Source organism: Dendrobates tinctorius, unplaced genomic scaffold, assembly GCF_039654945.1.
Source record: "Dendrobates tinctorius isolate UK_male_01 unplaced genomic scaffold, ASM3965494v1 ptg000145l, whole genome shotgun sequence".
Lineage (NCBI taxonomy): Eukaryota > Metazoa > Chordata > Amphibia > Anura > Dendrobatidae > Dendrobates > Dendrobates tinctorius.
In genome coordinates this window covers 1,645,373-1,667,201 of record NW_027361812.1, presented here as the reverse complement: position 1 = coordinate 1,667,201, position 21,829 = coordinate 1,645,373, and the positions used below count along the sequence as shown (strand labels likewise).

Here is a 21,829-nt window from a genome sequence, read left to right as displayed (position 1 = left end):
GTGCAGCAGAGAACAGATCATGCCAATGAGCATTAAGCAAAAAAAAAAAAAATGCTATTAAAAAAACACACACAAAAAAACGAAAAAGAAAATATATTGTGATGACTAATGATCCCAATGTAAAGTCAGGACAGGATGACCCCCGCAGTGGAAAAACGCAAGGTCAAAGCAGGATTTCGGCTTCCAATGTGTCACCACTATTTGATTTTGCTTTATTACTTTGAGACCTAAGGTCAATACTGTGAGATAATCAGATAAGGAGATGGACGGGGTGAGAGCTGGATGGAGGGTAGACAGAGAAGGGGTATTAAAACAAGTCTATTTGCTATGAAATTGCATTTTTTAAATATTCATGTGCAAATGCAGTGCTCGTAGCACCTTGGGTGGGCCGCGTCTTCCACAGCATCCTTCATCCTACAGTAGACCAGCTTCACCTATCCTGAGCTACACACCTGGGAGGAAGCCTGCTCCGGAGAACACAGCCCCACTCCAGTCACTGCATTTTCTCCATAAACTATCCCGCAGACTTTTTAACTAAAAGAATGACTTTTTTTTTTTTTTTGCATGGAGAGCAAGGCAACACATCCAGTGAAATTAAGCTTTTATCCACTCATGCGACGATTCAGCACCAATAAAGCTTTTCTCGAGCATTGGTGCTGAAATGTGCCATAGCTGAATAACAGGTCCATGTCACTGGATGCATAACGTCCCCAACAGGGACCTGTGGATACCTGGATACCGATTTTGACAATGGCAAACTCCCTTTAAAGTGGTTTTCCATGAAAAAGCAAGTTAGCAATCCACAGGCTAGGAGATACATATCAATTAGTGGACGTCCCACTACCAGGACCCACGCCGATCAGGGAATTATTATTCTGACCACTAAGAAAAATGCCTAGTGCAGTGTTTGACAGCTCCATAGGGATTGAATGGAGTACAGCTCGAACATGCACACTGCCTTACTAGTCTAATGAGGATAGATGTTCCCCAATGTGTACAGGTTCCAGAGGTCGGACCACCACTGATCAACAAGTTACAACCGATCGTGTGGATAAGCGATAACTTATTTAACTGGACCACCCCTTTAATGACCCATCAAAAAAAAAAACTGAGGGATGAAGTCGGGGGTTGAGCTTCAGGACCCTACTAATGATATTACTTAGGGTGGCCTACTAGTCCATCATATTTATGGACGGGGTAGAGATGGAAAACATGTGGGAAATATAGGTTTACACCCTGGCAATTAATTTTGTAATACATAATGATTGCGGGATGAATGTAATAACATAGGTACTGTGCAGATGCACCGATCACAACAATCTCACCGCAACAGAGGACTGTGCGAAGATGAATATATGGCTCAGTTAGGAAAAATCCATGAATTACTATGCAATGAAAATAATCTGCAACTCATGAAATACTTGGGCCCTAATTCATCATTTGTCTATTTTTGGGCTTCTTTTTTGTTTGCACCCAAATCACTTTTACTTTTTCCGCTTTGTTGGAGGAGTCTCATCAATTTCATGCAAATTCCCTCTTCAGAGAGAGAAAGAGGACTTGAACTATAGCGCCACATGTTGGTAGTAGCGATCCTACAAGTCACAATCAACCCTTTACCGAGATTTGCAATATGACTTAGGATAAAAGCGAATCAGAAGCTCAATCATCAGACACGGTGTTTCGGGCTATTACCCTCGTCAGTGCAAAGTATGAGAACTGATTTGGGTAGGGGAGAGGCTCTGGACTGGGGTCTCAGGGGTAAGGTTTCTCCTTGTGGAGAGTGATATATTTTAGCTTGATTCATCCATTGTAACTTCTTAAAAATAATTTAGAACAACGTTCAGTTTCCCCAGGTGTATTTTTTGAGTCCGATGTGCTTGTACTTCTGGCACAACAGTTCAAGACAAAAAAAAAAAAAAAGACAGTCCACTTTTGATTTTGCGCCAAGTTCATGACTTGCGTACGGTATTTTGATGAATTTGGTGCCAAAAATGCCAACTAATACCTAAAAACAAAAAGGGAAAGGGACTTAAAAACCTGTGGTAATGATGAATTGGATCCTATGTATTTTATTTCCTTACCTGAAAATCGCTAGGATAGTCCTCCAATGTCAGAGGCCCAACTGCTAGAATAAAATGGTAGTACTGGAAGAAACACAATGTGCTATTCCATCCCGTAGTCTCTCTGCTAAGCTTCTAGGGCACAGAGGCAGCCATTATTCTAGTGCTGATATATAGCAGTGATATACCATGAATGTCTATACCGAGATGGTTACCTAAAAATACAGTGAATCTCGACAATCCTGTGATCTGATATTTCAGCAGCATTAATCTCTCTTCTGTCCTGATAGTTTGCTACAAGGTATCATTGCATAGTGCTGCAGTTACACTGCACGATTATCAGAATTGAGCGTTCTAAAGAAGACATATTTCCCAATTATTGCACAATGTAAACAGGATGCCGATCACCCGACAAATGAGCAAAACGCTCAATTAAAAAAAAACAAAAAAAAAAACACAACAACAACAAAACATCGGACATTTTGCTGCGGAGAACAATGACAGCTTATGCGGAGATGAAGTCAGCCTGTCTGACCAGACTACTAAAGACCACAGATTGCCATATATGTTGCTGACAGACGGTCATTTAATGCCGCAGATTTCTCAGTGTAAACCGACCTTAAAGCACCAGCCCTGCGGTTTTTTTATTGCACCGCTGGAGTGGTGCTATAAATGTGATTCCCCTGCCCCATACTCACCTGCCATTTTCATCCTTTCTCAGCATCGCTCTCGTTGGTTTCCGGTGAAAAGTGACCTGCCGGCGGCTCCAGGGTTTCACGGAAAGCGTCGGAGGTCACTTTTCAATACATCTCTACGAGAGCCTCGTCCTTGCTCTTATAGACTTGCATTGAGCTTATGTGACATTACTTTTGATTTCCGGCAAGTCAGAAGTTATGGGTATAAAATGGCGCTGTGGGACCGGTATAAGAATGGGGACAGGGGGCTTACATTTAAAGTGCCACTCCAGCGCTGAAAATAAAAACTTCTGGAGTGGTGCTTTAAGTGTGAAGTCCAGGCTGTTCAGCTCGCAGAGAATTGCGGAGATGGCATACAATCGCTTCAACCTCTCAGATGATAACGGTATTAGGTCTGTAAAGATATCTGTATCTTGATGTTCTCATTCAATGAAAAGAAAGTTTCAAAACTTTTCACTATCCCAAGAGTATGCACAAACACCATAAATCTGCAATGAATGACAGATCTGCACACAATGCAGGTCGATATGTTTTAATTTATAGTATTTATATACAGACACAAACATCTAAAAAAAACAAAAAAAAAAAACATACTTACTCTATCATAGTTCTGTTCTAGAAATTCAGCGACCATCAACTTGTGCCTTGTTAGCAAGTCCTAAAAAATTAACGCAACAACAAATATAGATATAAATGACCAATTGTAGCAAAGCAGCATATATTATATATATCAAGGGAGTTTTCCAGGAACGATTTTTTTTAATTCATGTAAAATTCCCAACAAGGTGAAAATAAGAAACAAGGCTTTACTTACATGGTCATATAGGTTGAAAAATTAAAAAAAAAAAAAAAAAAGGACACAGGCCCATCAAGCTGAACCTTTCTCCGCCAGTTTAACATTTTCTATTGCTAAATAATTTATAACCCACTGTCCTATCGGCTGTGAGAAAAGCATCCAGCCCTTTTTAACTGCTGTTATAGTATCTGACATTATCCCCTTTTTGCGGTAAGTTATTACCCCCCACCTCAGTGCCAGATCCTTGCCACTGACTCTGGACTTAGTTGACAAGCTGCATTGCTGAAGACATCCATACAGCCTATACACACAAGAGACCGCGGTGCAGATTCGGCTGTGGAGAAACGGGAGGGTAAGCAAAGCTCAGTTTCTTATTTTGACCCTTTTGGAGCCTATGAAGTAAGGAAAATCAAAAAAAAAAAAAAATAAACAACCTGCTATCCTGGTGTTTCCACATACACATATAATTTTATTGTAACAGTTTTTGATCTATTGCCGAACCACAAGTTCTTTCTAATACAGAACAGGAAGCCAAATTCCACCAACTACAGTATAAAATATAGACAACCATGGTGGAATCAGTTTAGCAATTTGTGGGGCAATGGGTTATGTTGGCAGGTTTTTGCTATCTCATCTAACAGCAGCATGATAGTGGCAAAAAGACCCGGAATCCAACGATGTATTACTGAGATTACTGGCTGCAGTGGTTTTGACACAATCAGAGCTTTTAGATTTAGAAATTCGGCAGAGTCGAGTAAGCTGCCCCCCTGCCCACAACAGGCTCTCTGTTTACATTATCTATAAACAGTGAGCTGATGATCACAGGAGGGGGCGGAGTGGGACTAATCAGCAGGTGATAAAACCTTCAGTGTAAGCAAGCAACATATATCCTCACGTGTGACACATCATTGAATTCAGTGTTTTAAACCCTACCTCATGCTGTCCTCAGATTACATAGCAAACACCTGCTGACATATTCCCTTTAAGGATATAAGAGTTATTCCCTTAATTTGAGACAATCCTTGAAATATTGTCACTTTGTTGTTTTTGGAAGGGTCTAGGAGCAATGATTAAACTAGTCATCTCTCTAGAACTACTTTAAAGGAAATATCTCCTAAATAAAAAGATAAAGTAAAATTGTATAAAACAAACAAATTGTATAAAGTAGTATCAACTATCCCAGCACTAAAGGAAACAAAAATCCCCGCACTTTTTTTTTTTTTTTACAAAGCATGCAAACAGTAACTCACTGAAAAGGTTATAGACTTGTCTGTTAACACCTATGTGTACACGGTCCCTGCCAAACTCAGCCATGCATTCCACGGAGTAATTAAGTGATTAGCATAATGCAACTTTAATAGTATAAAATAGAGGCAGCTTTGTGGATTCTAGGTATTGCAGTAATGAGAATGTGTATATATGATAATCTGGGCCTCGATGTAATGTACAAACCAGCGGACAACAAGAGGCTGTTGGAAAAAGTAGAAATGTTTTATGAAACACTCAAAATCACTTGAAGATGAAACATAAAACCTCTGCAAGAGCAGTAAGGCATTAGATGTCCAATCCAATATACAGTGCCTACAAGTAGTATTCAACCCCCTGCAGATTTAGCAGGTTTGATAAGATGCAAATAAGTTAGAGCCTTCAAACTTCACACAAGAGCAGGATTTATTAAGATGCATAAATCTTACAAACCAAAAAGTTATGTTGCTCAGTTAAATTTTAATAAATTTTAAACATAAAAGTGTGGGTCAATTATTATTCAACCCCTAGGTTTAATATTTTGTGGAATAACCCTTGTTTGCAATTACAGCTAATAATCGTCTTTTATAAGACCTGATCAGGCCGGCACAGGTCTCTGGAGTTATCTTGTCCCACTCCTCCATGCAGATCTTCTCCAAGTTATCTAGGTTCTTTGGGTTTCTCATGTGGACTTTAATCTTGAGCTCCTTCCACAAGTTTTCAATTGGGTTAAGGTCAGGAGACTGATTAGGCCACTCCAACACCTTGATTTTTTGCCTCTTGAACCAGGCCTTGGTTTTCTTGGCTGTGTGCTTTGGGTCGTTGTCTTGTTGGAAGATGAAATGACGACCCATCTTAAGATCCTTGATGGAGGAGCGGAGGTTCTTGGCCAAAATCTCCAGGTAGGCCGTGCTATCCATCTTCCCATGGATGCGGACCAGATGGCCAGGCCCCTTGGCTGAGAAACAGCCCCACAGCATGATGCTGCCACCACCATGCTTGACTGTAGGGATGGTATTCTTGGGGTCGTATGCAGTGCCATCCAGTCTCCAAACGTCACGTGTGTGGTTGGCACCAAAGATCTCGATCTTGGTCTCATCAGACCAGAGAACCTTGAACCAGTCTGTCTCAGAGTCCTCCAAGTGATCATGAGCAAACTGTAGACGAGCCTTGACATGACGCTTTGAAAGTAAAGGTACCTTACGGGCTCGTCTGGAACGGAGACCATTGCGGTGGAGTACGTTACTTATGGTATTGACTGAAACCAATGTCCCCACTGCCATGACATCTTCCCGGAGCTCCTTCCTTGTTGTCCTTGGGTTAGCCTTGACTCTTCGGACAAGCCTGGCCTCGGCACGGGAGGAAACTTTCAAAGGCTGTCCAGGCCATGGAAGGCTAACAGTAGTTCCATAAGCCTTCCACTTCCGGATGATGCTGCCAACAGTGGAGACAGGTAGGCCCAACTCCTTGGAAAGGGTTTTGTACCCCTTGCCAGCCTTGTGACCCTCCACGATCTTGTCTCTGATGGCCTTGGAATGCTCCTTTGTCTTTCCCATGTTGACCATGTATGAGTGCTGTTCACAAGTTTGGGGAGGGTCTTAAATAGTCAGAAAAGGCTGGAAAAAGAGATAATTAATCCAAACATGTGAAGCTCATTGTTCTTTGTGCCTGAAATACTTCTTAATACTTTAGGGGAACCAAACAGAATTCTGGTGGTTTGAGGGGTTGAATAATAAATGACCCTCTGAATAAACTTTTCACAATTTAAAAAAAAATTAAACAAAGAAATAACATTCTTTTTTGCTGCAGTGCATTTCACACTTCCAGGCTGATCTACAGTCCAAATGTCACAATGCCAAGTTAATTCCGAATGTGTAAACCTGCTAAATCTGCAGGGGGTTGAATACTACTTGTAGGCACTGTATGTATATAGTAACTTACTAGTGTTTGTGGTCTTGGCCAAATGATACTTCTATAGGCTTTTCCCAAAGGAAAGAGTTATGTACTGAGACAATAACCTTGTGGTCAGTAGAGAGGGCATACTATCATCTCTGTATAGGACGCCAAGAGGGGTAGTGCCAGTGCATCGCATGATTGTCAGCCATATGCTGTAGCACCGTGGAGTCAATTCCTATTAATATCATTGGTCAGTCAGTCTGACGGTAACAGCTGGTGATGGAGTGGTAAAACGTTCCAATATGTGAGTCTTTAATACCTAGATGAATACCCAGCCGACCCAGTCCAATACTACATACCCACATAGCCAAAAATTCAGAAGAAATAGGGATGAACATACTGCATTTAGATATGCTCAATCCTTTCTTTCCATGGGAGATAAACAGCTGCCAAAAGTGTCTGATGGTAGCATTACAACCACTCGCCATTGAAACAAGTGTTCATGCTTATGAATATTGAATACTGAAAATCTGGAGAAATCATGAATATCCATTGAACGCAATATGTGCCAACACATCATGGTACTACACCGTACACAAGTATTTCTTTATTACGGAAAAAAGCAAAAACATCTATAAAAGGAGTTTCCTGTTTTCAGAAAACCAGTCCCTGGGTCCAGTGTGTTCTAAATAAAAGCAAAAATACCCTCCCTTGGTCCAGCACTGAGCCTGTACTCCCGATGTCTGTTATTGTTTACAGTCCTGCAGCCAATAACTGGGCGCGTCTACCCAAGTTGATGGCACAATCCTCTTAAAGCTACTGAGCTCACTAATAGGCTGCGGTGCTGTGAACTTGGTGTCAGGGCTGTAGACTATAGTAGACACTGCAGGCAGTGGCAGAGACTCAGCCCTGGAACCGGGGAGGGTAAATAAAGCAGTTTAAGGGTAAAAAAAAAAAAAACTCTCACAGCTGCACCAAGAGACATTTTCTCACAGTGCTAGCGGTGGTCTCACTGAGGTCCCAGTTCAGTGGTCCGGCTGGGATGGCAACCTCAGTGACCAACAGTAACCTCGATGACAACACCGCTGGTAACTGATGCTGCACCGTCCAGGTTGAAAACTAGTTTTCCCCAGACATGGATTACGGCCTTGGACAGAACGACGGACAGATGAGGGATATGGTTGTCTTTTATTTTTGTTTTTTTTACAGGAGACCATAGCTTTGGTGGAATAGGCGTTAGGCGAGTATAACAATGGTTGTTATTTTTAAATAAAAAAGTAAAAGTGTTTTTTATTTCAAATAAAGAGCTTTATTCTTGCTGTGTGTTTATTTACAATATAACTATAGGATTAGTAAAGGATGGGCGTCTTCTAGACGCCTATCCATTACCTTGCCGTGGCCTTGATGTCACCAGACAATACAAAGGTGACATCAACCCCACAAATGTGAATCCCTCTTCCCACCGCCAAAGGGTAAGTGGGAAGAGTCGAGCAAAGAGCCAGAATTGGCGGATCTAATAGATGTGCCTTTTCTGGGACGGCTTCGGGATGCTATTTTTAGGCTGGGGGAGGCAAATAACCATGGCCCCTTACCAGCCAGAGAATACCAGCCCCCAGCTGTCTGCTTTAGCTTGGCTTGTTGTCAAAAATGAGAGGGACCCCACACCGTTTTTTTAATTATTTATTTAAATAGTTAAAAAAAAAAAAAATACAACGCAAGGACCCCTATATTCTGGATATCCAGCCTAGCTAAATCTGACAGCAGAGGGTTGCACCCCACAGCTGTTAGTTTTTCCTGGCTGGTTATAATCAAAAATACATCGTTTTTTAAATTATTATTTATTTAGAGCACTGGCGCCAGCTCATGAATACTCCCATCAGTGCGCCTGCTCTCGCTGTTACTAGCGTCAGCAGGCAAAAGCTAATGGGAGTAGTAGTCCATACAAGCACATGACAGTGTTGAAAACACTGGATGTTCGGGCCCCCCCATTTAAGTGAATGGGGTCTGGGTTCGGGTACTGTCCTGGTATCCGAACCTGAACTTTTTTCTTAACTGTTTGGCCAAACCCGCCAGACATGAACATCCAGGCGTCCGACCATCTCTAGTAGCTACCACAACATAAGAAGCAGAGTAAAAAATACATACGATATATCAAAACACAAATATATATTATATTTATTATAAAAATATACACATGCACATACACATATATATACATACATACACACACACCAATATAAAAGTTTACAAATGGTACGATAACCATTAATTAACCATAGAATATGTAAAAAAAAAAAAAACAATCACATTAATAGATTTGCATATTTAAAAGGGAAGATAAACAAATGCCTTCGCTGACAGGACCCAACACGGGTCGCTGCTTGCAGCAGCTTTGTCAGTGGGTCACTTTTTTCTACAGTCATACTGAAAATGCAGACTTTTTCTCTTCTTATTATACAACTCATGTTTACAGGGTTTGGGTAGCACCCCTCTAGTATACTGTGCTGTGCTCACCATCTCAGTTCTCATTATCTTATTTAATTAGCCACCAAAAGACACATTTCATTTGAGCCCCACTTTTTGAAACAGTGACTTTCATAAGGGGATGCAAAGCCAAGGCTGTAGTATGTGTTACTAGTGTCACTTTTTTGTTATTATAACATTAATTGCTTTCATTGCCGATAGCCACTGAATCTGGTGCTGATGGATTAGCCACAGTTACATGGGAAAAAAGCGGAACCAAATATACAGTGTACAGCTGATCTGCGACTACTAAGACTTGGGAGCTGCCGTAGCTTCCCTACACCTGGAAATCATGCAATCACCAGGACAGCAGCAATAGAAGGCATTGTAGCTTCCTCACCTGAATACATAGTGTTCATTAAATGCTGTGTTTAGAGCATGTAGGAAGGCAGGGATAGTAATATGCCATCTTCGCTATAAACAGTATAGCATGACAATACACTATTACAAATAAGGACCACCTTTAAATAAAGTGTGAGGGTGTTAGCAGGAAGCGGCACCACAGAGGCATCCTGCATGTAACCACACTACAATTTCGATACACGCAGCTGCGTCACAAATTTGCAGCTTTCTGTGGTAATGTTTTTCATCAGTTTTAGACACTGCTTCTAAACGGCTTTTCAGTGGGGAATTCACCAACAAAGTCCAAGGGTAGAAAATGACATCGTTCAATGAAATATGGTCAGACAACCCGTCCAGACACCAAGCAGTTAGCTCATATCAGCAGATCCAGTATTATGAGATCTTCCCATCTGAGCACTGTCTGTGTTTCACAGATGTGTGAAACCATCCTTAAGGGGTTGTATGGCCATAGGCTACAAGTCTGCAGTCTTGGGAATCTGCACATCATGCGCTGTGAGGATTATCTGGTGCCGATGCTGGGAGCGGGTAGTCATGTGACCACAAGTATGTACACTCCCGGCCACATTCCAATTAGACTCCATACAATACCACAACCATCTAGTTGGCATGTGACTGCAATGTAGGCAAATTACATACTTGTAGTGACGTGCATGCCGCTCTCTGCGCTGGCACCGAAGGCTTGCTCCGGCTCGTCATCGCACTGGACAACCCCCAATAGCAATGGTAGAAGCTTAATACCCACAGCAGAACTTGGTAATAGAGATTTATAAAATGTCTGCCTCCTTCCTTAATTAGCAACTCATACAGGGAGAAGTACAGACTCCAGGGGAAAAGTTCCTAATAATACCCATTTAGTCAATAGTCATAACTAAAGTTAAGTCGCCATGTGCCAATACTGTGCTAATGTCGCCACAAAAAAGGCAGAAAAAAAAGCAAAAAAACAAAACTCTTTATTTGGTCCTGCAGCCACATCTGGTTTCCAACCATTTGATGAAAGGTGTTCTTTCAAAAGGAAATCTGTCAGATGTATCTATCCTCCTAAGCAGTCTATATGGGCATGTAGGTCATAGAAAGTTGAATAAAATGATATCTGTGATTCAAGGTCTTATTCAAGAGAAATCCATGTTTTTCTTAATATGCAAAAGAGTTGTTAAGATCTATGGGCCTGACAACGGAAATCTCGGATAATCTGCCTCCAGGGCGTGTGTTAAATGAAAGGGGGCGTTACCACTGCGAGACATGTAACGACTGACAGTCCCCGCTCCTGATCTATATGCCTCACACTTGTCATGCCCCCTTTCATTTAAAATAATCTCTGGAGTCAGGTTCTCAGGGAGATCAGTGTCTGGCCCTTAAATCTTAACAGCTCATTTACATATTAAGAAAAACGTGCATTTCTCTGAAATAAAACATCAGATCACAAATATCAAGGTATTATTTTATTCAGCTTCCTATGACCTACATTCCCATATAGACGGCTTAGGAGGATTGATCCTACTGACAGACTCCCTTTAACTCCTTTCCAGCCTTAGACGTATAGTTACGTCTAAGGTTGGATTCCCCTGTTTGCTGCGGGCCCCGGCGATGAGCCCGTAACTTTTCCAGCATATGTCAGCTGATTTAAACAGCCCCTAACAGCTGCGGATGGAATTACGATCCACCCACGACTGTTAACATGTTAATTGACGCTGTCAATCTCAGACAGCAGCATTTAACATGATTGCACCGTAAGCGCGTCACTAATCCCGCCCATCGATTGGCATGAGTGTCGCCCAGCGGTCGGAGCTCATAGCAAGTGAGCACTTCTGCTACATAGAGCAGAGGTGAAGCCCTGCTCTGTGTGGCACAAGCGATTTGATGATTGTAGCTTCTAGTCTCCCATGGAGACTATTAAAGCAAGTGTAAAAGTAAAAAAAAAAAAAAAAGTTTTTAAGAACAGTAAAAAATTAAAAAAAAATGTAAAAATGTTCAAATCATCCCCCACTCAAAATAAAACAATTAATATATCAAAAATACACATATTTGGTATCACCACGTTCAGAATCGCCTGATCTACCAATATACAAAAAGAATTAATATGATCAGTAAACGGCATGAGAAAAAACTCCAAACGCCAGAAGTACTTTTTTTGGTTGCCGCAACATTGAATTAAGATGCAATAACAGTCGATCAAAAGATCGTATCTACACGAAAATGGTATCAAGAAAAACATCAGCTCAGCACGCAAAAAATAAGTCCTCACCCAGTCTCACATCACAAAAAATGGAGACACTACGGGGTTCAGAAATTGGCGACTTTTTTTATTTATTTATTTTTTTTAAGAAACTTTGCAATCTTTTTCACCACTTAAATTAAAAAAAAACAAAAAAACAGAGACATGTTTAGGGTCTAAGAATCCGTAATAACCTGGAGAATCATAATGGCAGGTCAGTTTTAGGATTTAGTGAACATGGTAAAAAAAGCAAAACAAAACAATTGTGGAATTGCACTTTTTTTTTTTTTTGCAATTTCACCGCACTTTGAATTTTGTTTCCCGTTTTCCAGTACACTTTATGTCAAAACTAATGGTGTCGTTCAAAAGTCCAAATTATCCCGAAAAAACAAGCCTTCACATGGCCATATTGACGGAAAAATAAAAAAAAAGTTATGGCTCTGGGAAGAAGGGGAGCAAAAAACGGAGACGCAAAAACGTAAAAACCCAAGGTAGTGAAGGGGTTAAGATACAGTAGCACACTCGTATCCCAACACATATGGAACACATGCTAAGAGGAACAGCTTTATACTGTAATAAATAGAAGCAAATGTTGTTTTATTCCCGCTACTTTATAATGCATCAGGTCACTATGTCTCGGTCTTTGTGGAGTTTGCCGCATTTCATTCCCATCTTCTAATAACGCAGCAAGGAAAATACTTTTGGTCTGGAGATCTATAGACGACACAAAACACTGAAGGGAGCATGGAACAATTTACCTTAAATGTAGCAAAGGCATCGGAAGCGATGTCGAATGTTGACATTTCCACGTATTTAAAGAAGTCCTCAAATTGCTCGGAGTACAGGATGGTTCTGGAGAGCGGCTCATGGCGGACACATTCACGTAGCATTATCCCACAATGTAAAGCCACTTGAGGGGATTCGTACCTGGAAGAAAAGTATACATTTTATTTTTCAGATTTTTACTTTTTTTTTTTTTGCTCTAGCGCCACTTACACGCAATAAAACGTCCAATTTTATTTATGCTAATACTAACCAAATGTATCCCCCGCTCATGATTGTGACATTGTTGCCTGGCAACCTATAATAATAGCCAAAGTGCGCATAATACTGGCTATATATAGCCCCGCTCTTCCACATGACCTGCTCACAGTTGGCGTTTTTGTTCGCTCCCTTCCAGCTTGAAATGATACTAATCCTCTCTATATACAGTATATTTTCTAATAAACTTTCCTGACAGTTTTTTCATTAGCATAAAAAATACATCAGAAAATCTAATGTGGTGATTGCTTAAGCTGAGCTACAGCTGGGGTCAGATCGCTAACCTCCCACCCACAAATGACTCACTTTTGACTCTCTCATTTGCAGGGTCTAATATTATCATGTCCTACTTGTTACTGCAGTGCTAGAGAGCAGATAATAACAAGCCACCTAAACAATGCTATAGTTTGTCCCCTAGTATAGCAGAGAACTTGCCAGCAGACATATATTATGGCTGTAGGGGTCCCTGGCGAGATCCACAATAATGGTCATCTGCTACCCCAAGCCAATTACAGGGAAAATAAATGGCCATAATTGTGACAAGTAGTTAATAGTAGAATATCTTCTCTCCATTAGGCCCCTTTCACACTTCAGTTTTTTACAATCAGTCACAATCCGCCAGGTTTTGAAAAAAACGGATCCTCAATTTTCCTTTGAGGATCCGTTTTTTTCCCCATTGACTTCCATTAATGGCGGATTGTCTGTCTCTCTCTCTCTCCCTCTATGGGTTGGTAGGATGAGAGTGATTACTATATTGGTATTGCTGCACCTGTGTTGCTGCCATAATTACCTGGGTCCACTGCACCCTGATAGTGCATTTGTTATGAGCCCATGGCAGGTAAGCATCTCTGCCTTTTTTCAGTGATTCTTTAATATTTTTGGAGGATTTTTTAGCCCTTTGTGTCAGTGAGCTTTGTTTTGATGTTTAGTGGTAGGAATCACAAGTGTGAGGACCCGTGACGTGGGTTGAGAGCTTATGTATATCAACTAATACCTTACATATAATGATATGTTTTTGTGCCCCTTATCTACTTTTCAGGGTGCAGTTGGGCCCAGATGGCTCTGTGACTTGGCCTCTGTTCACACAGGATGCATTTGGGAGGCACTGGGCAGCCCGCCTGATCTAAAAGTATGGGCGTTGTGAATAGGCTGTAAGCCGGATGCTCTGCATTACCTGTGTGAATAAAGCCGCATACAGATTTTTTTTGTGTGTGCACTAGTATATTAAACAATCAACCCCTCCATGGGTTGCTAGGTTGAGAGTAATTGCTATATTGGTATTGCTGCACCTGTGTTGCTGCCATAATTACTTGGGTCCACTGCGCCCTGATAGTGGAAACTCCCCATGTTTGCGTGAGTTTCCTCCAGGTTCCACTGATAGGGAATATAGATTCTGAGCTACAGTGGGGACAGTGATGATGTCTGTAAAGCGCTGTGGAGTACGATAGTGCTATATAAAGGAGTAAAAATAAATAACGTATTATGGGCTAAATAAGCATGTTACATATGGGTGTTCAGGAAGTGATATGGGGACCAGCAAGCACTTTTGTAAATTGATTGTATTTGACAACTTATTTTAGGATTTTTAACCTCTGAGCCATGGATTGACAATGTAGAAATAACCCTTTAATCACACTACTACCACCATATTTTACTGTTGGTATGATGTTCCTTTTCGGAAATGCTGTGTTACTTCTAAGTCAGATGTAATGGGATATAGACCTTACAAAACGGTCAACTTTTGTTTCATCAGTCCACAGGGTATTCTCCCAAAAGAATTGAGGATCATCAAGATGTTTTCTTGCAAAACGGAGATGAGCCTTTATGTTCTTATTGCTCAGCAGTGGATTTCGTTTTGGAACTCTGCTATGCAAGCCATTTTTGCCCAGTCTCTTTCTTATGATGGAGTCAGGAACACTGACATTAACTAAGGCAAGTGAGATGTGCAGTTCTTTGGATGTTGTTATGGGGTCTTTTGTAACCTCTTGGATGAGTTGTCGCTGCATTCTTAGGGTAATTTTGTTCGGCTGGCCACTCCTGGGAAGGTTCACCACTGTTCCATGTTTTCGCATTTGTGAATAATGGCTCTTACTACGATTCTCTGGAGTCCCAAAGCATTAGAAATGGTTTTATAACTTTTTTCCAGACTGATAGATCTCAATTACTTTGCTTCTCATTTGTTCCAGAAGTTCTTTGGATAACGCCAGGATGTCTAGCATTTGAAGATCTTTTGGTCTACACTTTGTCAGGCAGGCCCTATTTAAGTGATTTCTTGACTGAGAACAGGTGTGGCAGTAATCAGGCCGGGTGTGGCTAGAGAATTTGAACTCAGCTTCCCAAAGATGTGATAAACTCCAGTTAATTTAAGTTTAAGGGGGGGGCAATCACTTTTTCACACAGGGTAGGTTTGTATTTCTTAATAATAAATAAATAATATTTAATAATAATCCTTAATAATAAAGACCTTCATTTAAAAACTGCATTTTGTATTTACTTGTGTTATCTTTGTGTAATATTTACATTTGTTTGGTGATCTGAAACATTTGAGTGAGACAAACACGCAAAAGAATAGGAATTCAGGATGGGGGCAAACACTTTTCCACACAACTGGTATCTTTTGTGTATAGCCCGCTCTAGTCAGGCAACCCCTTTAAATAATCTGCTACTGAATCTGCCTAGTCCTAACTAAAATGAGTCAGAAACATTTTCAATATTCTTCTTCTGAAAAGTGTTTTCCGGGCACATAAATATTGATGACCTATCCTCGATTGGTCATCGATATCAAACAGTGGGAGTCCGACACCACTATCGATCAGCTGTTATGAGCTCCGGCTGGATGTAAACATTGAGCAGAGCTGAACAGCACATATCTGCTCCGTTTAATGCCAAGAATTGCACAACAGCAACACAAAACTTTATGCAAATGATAAAAGACAGTTAAGCTTCTCATTTGCAACATGCCCAGTTCTGGGTTCTGTGACTCTACCTTGACTATACAACACCTGGAAGCAAAGAGAATTCAAATAGGAGCTACTGTTACTCAGATGTGAGCAGGAACGTGAGAACTGGTGCTCAAAATATCATAAATCACTGTAAAAGCAGGGAACGTCAGTAATAAGTCTCTTTACAAGACACCCATACAACATTGTTCAAGTGCAAGAGAAACTGCACGTTTACTAAATGTTTGACACATCATAGAGACCCGTCAGAAGTTCTGATCTTTGGAAGTCCGAAAACTGAGATCTCCACAGATTGTTAAAAGGGAAAGGCAGATGAGCTGAGCAGACTACTGCTCTATATGGAGACTGGTGTAAGTAGAAAGTCTATGGCCCCGATTCATCATAAGTTGTAATTTGCATGCCATTATTGATGAGGTGTATATTACAGTAAGATATGTCAAATTCCTAAAGAGGCATGCTCCTCTTAAGAAATGTGCTCCAGCCGGGAACTCAAGGATACTTCTGTTGTAATTACGCCACTTGTTTGGCATAATTTACGATGAATTGGTCAGCCTCGTACAGCTATGCCCCCTTTTCCATGAAGATCTGACCACTTTTAAAAATTTTGCAGACCTGGCCAGTACGGACATAAAAATCACAAAAATTTGTGCAGAAAAAAAAAAAAAAAATAGGATAAAGACTAGGGAGATGATGGATGTCAGGTCTCTTTGGAATAATTCTTCAAGGCGCTTTACGACACTTTATAAACATAACACTGCAGATTTTGAATGCTAATTTTGCAGCCAAAGCCAGAATTGGGTCAAGCAGGAGGAACGAAAAGTACAAGCCTTTCCATATATTTCCCATTCCTTTTGAATTCCCTTCTGGCTTTGACAGGGGTCACGTATTAGGAGCACCATTAGTGTAGGATATGACACACAGGACAACCACTGGCACGTGACCCAAGTTTGAATTGCTGCTGTTGGAGTGCATGCAATGACAATGTCTGAGCTTTAGTTGGGAACAACACGGAAGTTCTGCAGGTCACTTGCTAATCCATCGATCTGTGTATATGAACACATGGGCAAACACCTAAACTGTGGCATTCCAACACAAGCCGAGTGGAAACTGGGATAATGAATGATTAACAAGCCAATGAAATATTAACAAAGCTAATTCCGTCAAGTAAGTGACACAGAGAACGGGGTTCAGTGTTCTGCACCAACCTGACTTCCTCCAGCGGAGATGTGACAGCTCAGCTATTTTAGGAAGCCGTCCAGAGCAGCATCCCTGATATGCTGTTACTTGATTAAATTACTGGATGCATTTGACTTACCTTTAGGAATTAAATAGCCCTGGCTCGCAAGAGGACTAAAACATCTACCCGATTACAATATCCCTTCTGACGGCTGTTGTATGTTAAACTAGCAATATACCTAGATTTCAGACAGTCTGACTAGAGCCCTAACCTACTTTATTTATTGGTTATATATGGAGATGGCTACTCTTAGTATGCACCTGTACACACCTGTTTTGTGTTTGAAAGATGCGGCGAGTCTTTTGTTAGTTGTATGCATAGGCACTCCACCCCTCAGCCTCTGGCACAGAGCAGAATCCTAGCTTCCCATATAATCGTAGACTATCAGCCCAGGAGAGGACTCATTAGGTTAGGTCTCAGCAGAGAGAATCGCCTTATCGCGGCTGCTGGGTACACATTAATTGGTCAATTTATGAGCTAAGTATTCTCAGTTTTTCCTATTTTCAAGAGCAGTAATGCAATTCATATTTCATGTTTGCATACTATAGAGCTACACAGTGCAACTTTATTGGTTGATTATATATGGAGATGGCTACTCTTAGTATGCACCTGTTCACACCTGATTACTGTTTGTAGGTGATGGTCAGTCTTTTGATATTAGATCCCAAACCTTTATTGAAATAAAAGAACATTTCCCCTTTTTAAAAAAGAAAATAAAAAATCAGAAGTAGAATAAAAAAAAACATTTACTAGTTGTTCTCTTCTTTCATTATGTTTAGACTTCTATTCAGGCGCAAATATTTGTAGGAAAACTGTACATTAAAATATGGTCAACAATGCTGATTGGTTGTTGGGTTTTTACAGCTTTCAAAGATAAAAAGGTTTATCTTCTGATGATAAACGGTTAAAATTACAATCTGGTTTTAAAAACAAACAACTTTTCAATTTACATAATTCTCAAAATCGTAATGATTTTTACATACTATTCTTCACTGCCAGTTGCCTAGGCTACAGTCACCACTGATACTACCAGAGGTGGCCGGTCCCCCTGGGCAAGGAGCACAATGTGTAAAAACTCTTTCCAATAGAGATTGTAAGCGCTACCCTTAAGCAGGCTGGAATGCTGAATCTGGCCAGTTTCAGTACCTCTGTGCTCCATCGATGCTTCAGAGACATTTGGGCCTGCAGCACATCCATGCCATTGGTCCTAACCAGCTGTCGATTAGGAGCACATTGCTCTCAGGCAAGCAGGACACCAGGGGGCTCAGGAGTGCTATGCTCCTGATTGAGAACTTGGAACACCCCCTTTCAGCATATTAAAAAAAAAAAAAAAAAGATATATTTGCAAACATCGAATACATAAAATGTAGATTGTGTTACTGCCACATAGAATATATTCATAAAATTGAGACACTTAGCGCACAACTTGGCCAATTCGTGCCGGTTATGATCCATCAAAAAAAAAAAGCAGGCATTGTTGCACTGGAATAATGCAGTTTACATTTCATACATTCAATGCATGCACCTTTTGAGATATCTATATATATATCTATAATACATGTGACACCTCCATTACCGGTATGGCTCTGTGATTTACAACTCACCCTTTGAGTAGCATAAAGAGGATATGTTGATGGGAGCTAATATATTCCACTGTGGGCGAGCGCGTGCCAATCTGTCTTCTCAAAATATTGTTGAATATCTGGGAGACATCCTTCTTGCCCTGCAATATGATTGATTAATTATTAGATATCACTGACAGGAGGAGGGAAATAAAATGCAACAGGAAAGTTTACATTGAAAAAAAAGACAACAGCAAAACCACAAACATCAATGGGGTTTGTTTCGTTATTCTTAAAGGGGATGTCACACTAAGAGATATCGCTAGCAATATCGCTATAACTAGTGACGTTATAGCGATATTGCTAGCGATATCGCTGTGTCTGATACTTACCTCCGACCGGCTCCCCCGCTGGTTGTCTCTGATCGCGCGAGAACGTTCAGGACTGTTTCTCGTTGTCAGCTTCCTGCGGCGCTTCCTGTGGAGAGACGAGCGAAGCGTGGAGCCGGGCGGGAGGACGCAGGATCGCCTGGTGTGACAGGTAAGTAGCGATCCCCGTCCCCAGCGATGTCGCTAGTGAGATCTGCCTATGTGGCAGCTCACTAGCGACTACTTAGCGATGTACCAGCGATCCTGACCGCGTCATATCGCTGGTACATCGCTAAGTGTGACAGTACCTTTAGTCTTGGGATAAATAGTAATCTGCCCAATGTGAGATAGTATTGTCTCCCCGTAACCCTTGCACCCTGCAGTCACAACAGGCCAATTACTCAAGATTAATACCAGAGGGATGATGCAAAACAGATTGAAGAAAAGTTGCTTTTGTGCTGTCAATTTACAAAAACTAAAGTGAAACTTTCCACCACTCAAAATTGAGGTGACAAATGGTCCTTCTTAAAGAAAAGGTAAATTTACAAAAAGAAAAATCAGTTCTTCTTAAAGTGAGGGTGATCAATGAGTGGGGCAGGCTGCCACGAGAGGTGGCGAGTAGTGATGAGCGAGTATACTCGTTGCTCGGGTGTCCTCCGAGTATTTTAGCGTGTGCGGAGATTTAGTTTTCGTCGTCTTATCTGCATGATTTGCGACTTGTAGACAGGCTGATTACATGTGGGAATTCCCTAACAAACAGGCATTCCTCACATGTATTCAGCCTGTCTACAAGTCGCAAATCACGCAGATAAGATGACGAAAACTAAATCTCTGAGCACGCTAAAATACTCGGAGGACACCCGAGCATGCTCGGAAAAACCCAAGCAACGAGTATACTCGCTCATCACTAGAGGCGAGTTCTCCTTCAATGGAAGTCTTCAAACAGAGGCTGGACAGACATCGGTCTGGGATGGTTTAGTGAATCCTGCATTCAGCAGGGGGTTGGACACGATGACCCTGGAGGTCTCTTCCAACTGCAACATTCTATGATAGATGTGGTCTTTAGGGAGCTTTGCTGAATTAAAACTGAGAAGTCCTATGTAAATAATAAATAAAACCAGGTTGTTGTCACGGGACCCGTCCTGTGTGACGTGACCCGCAGGCCGGTAACTAAAACAACGAGAGAAAGGAAAGGGAAAACAGTTACAACAGTGGGCCCTGCAATAGGGAAAGGGGACGTGGAGACCTCCTGCACTCCCCTGAGTCAGTGTCCCTAACGCTCCTGACGTTCCCTATGCCAGTTCCGCACCGGGCGCCGCTCAGGATACCTGTCGCCCTAGCACACCCTACACCTATCCCTTGCTAGGGAACTGGGTGGCGCAGGCACTGGCCCCACCGCTGTACTAATACACACGAAGGGAAAACACAAACAGGGATACACCACTTAGCTTTACTCTGTTACACTTGCTCCTGGCAACAGAGTCCACCACCAGAATGCAGCTATCCTCCTGAAACGCTGCCACCAAGCTCTGTCAGAGCTACAAGGAAATCCCCTATGACTCCTTCCACACCAGGGCTAAGACAGTGCTGCAAGGAACGTTCTCCAGCTCCTTCCTCCACCAAGGATGGTTGAAATGAATACTATCACCAACGCTGATTGCCACACCTGTGACTCTTATAGCAGAGCCAGCAATCACACCTGCATTATAAATGTGCACTTAACTAAAGAAACAGAGTGCAATGACGCTCACCACCACCCGGGGCAAACTTAGAACAAACGACACCACAGTGCTATAATCCAAATGGCCACCGGGGGCAAAAACATCTCTAAGCACAGCTTGAGATAAAAAAAGGTTACCTGTGTTTTTATCTGTCCTGATCCTGCATGGATCATGACAGTACCCTCCCCTTAATGAGGGGCCTCTGACCACTCAAGACCACCCTCAAGACCACTCCTCATCAGGGAACCACCTACAGCGGGGACACCCAGACCCAGAGTTCACCCCAGCAACTACCTGCACGTCAGGTTGATGACAAACGAGCCCGCTGGTATTGGCAACGTTTCTGGAGGCACCACACATCTCCGAAGCGCTGACCTGGGGAACGGGTTGTGTATGTTTGGTATGAGTTGGTAACACTCCACAACATACTTCCACTGGATGTTTTTTGGTGGCTACCCATACACGCTCGTTCACACACAGGTCCGGACCTGAACGATTATTGCCACTCGTTCGTTTGTCATCACTTGGAGAACTCTTTCTGGGATTGACAACAGAGGCGTCCCCCATTATCACCACACTGACACCCCACACTTCACCAAGGGGTACACCACACTCCAACCCCTTCCACCACGAGGTCTGCGCCTCCCAGGGTTGGCCAATGGCGAGGGTTGAGACTTGCCCCTACTCTCCTGCAGCACATCTGCTGCTCTCACCGGAGAGGAAGGGGTCCGTTGAGGAGAGACGGCAGAGACAGTAGTTCCTAGGCAGCAGCGTTTACACGACTGCCCCAGCTGACCACTTCCCTCGCCCGGCTATTTACCAGGTTGTGTCTTTTCAGCCAAGGGAGGCCTAAAACAATAGGTACTGGCATTCCCTCCAAGACGTAGCACGACAAGGACTCCTCATGATGTCATATACATAGATGGATATTCTCTACGACTTGGGTCAAGCTCCCCTGGCAACTTGCAACTTGGTATCCTGCAACTTAGGAGTCAATTTGTGCAGGGTTTATCGCCAAAGTGCAGGGTCATTCCACTGAGTGTTAGTGGCCCATCTCCTAAACTCTGAGCCGTACTCCTCAGCAACCCGGGCTCCCTGTTTACACCTACGGAGTCGAGATTCCGCCATCGTGACGCCATCAGGATCCCCA

At 42.0% G+C, this 21,829-nt stretch overlaps 1 protein-coding gene across 5 annotated transcripts in view; it reads right to left on the bottom strand.

The window, feature by feature from the left end:
- CAB39L (calcium binding protein 39 like) overlaps positions 1–21,829 on the bottom strand; it is a 109,297-nt gene that overhangs the window by 16,538 nt on the left and 70,930 nt on the right. For all 5 annotated transcript variants that reach the window (XM_073546102.1, XM_073546100.1, XM_073546104.1 and 2 more), the window contains exons 4-6: positions 18,633–18,751; positions 12,549–12,717; positions 3,354–3,413 (exon numbers count right to left, since the gene is read on the bottom strand). In XM_073546102.1, the coding sequence (XP_073402203.1) occupies positions 3,354–3,413; positions 12,549–12,717; positions 18,633–18,751 (348 nt within the window). The remainder of the gene's footprint in view (positions 1–3,353; positions 3,414–12,548; positions 12,718–18,632; positions 18,752–21,829) is intronic.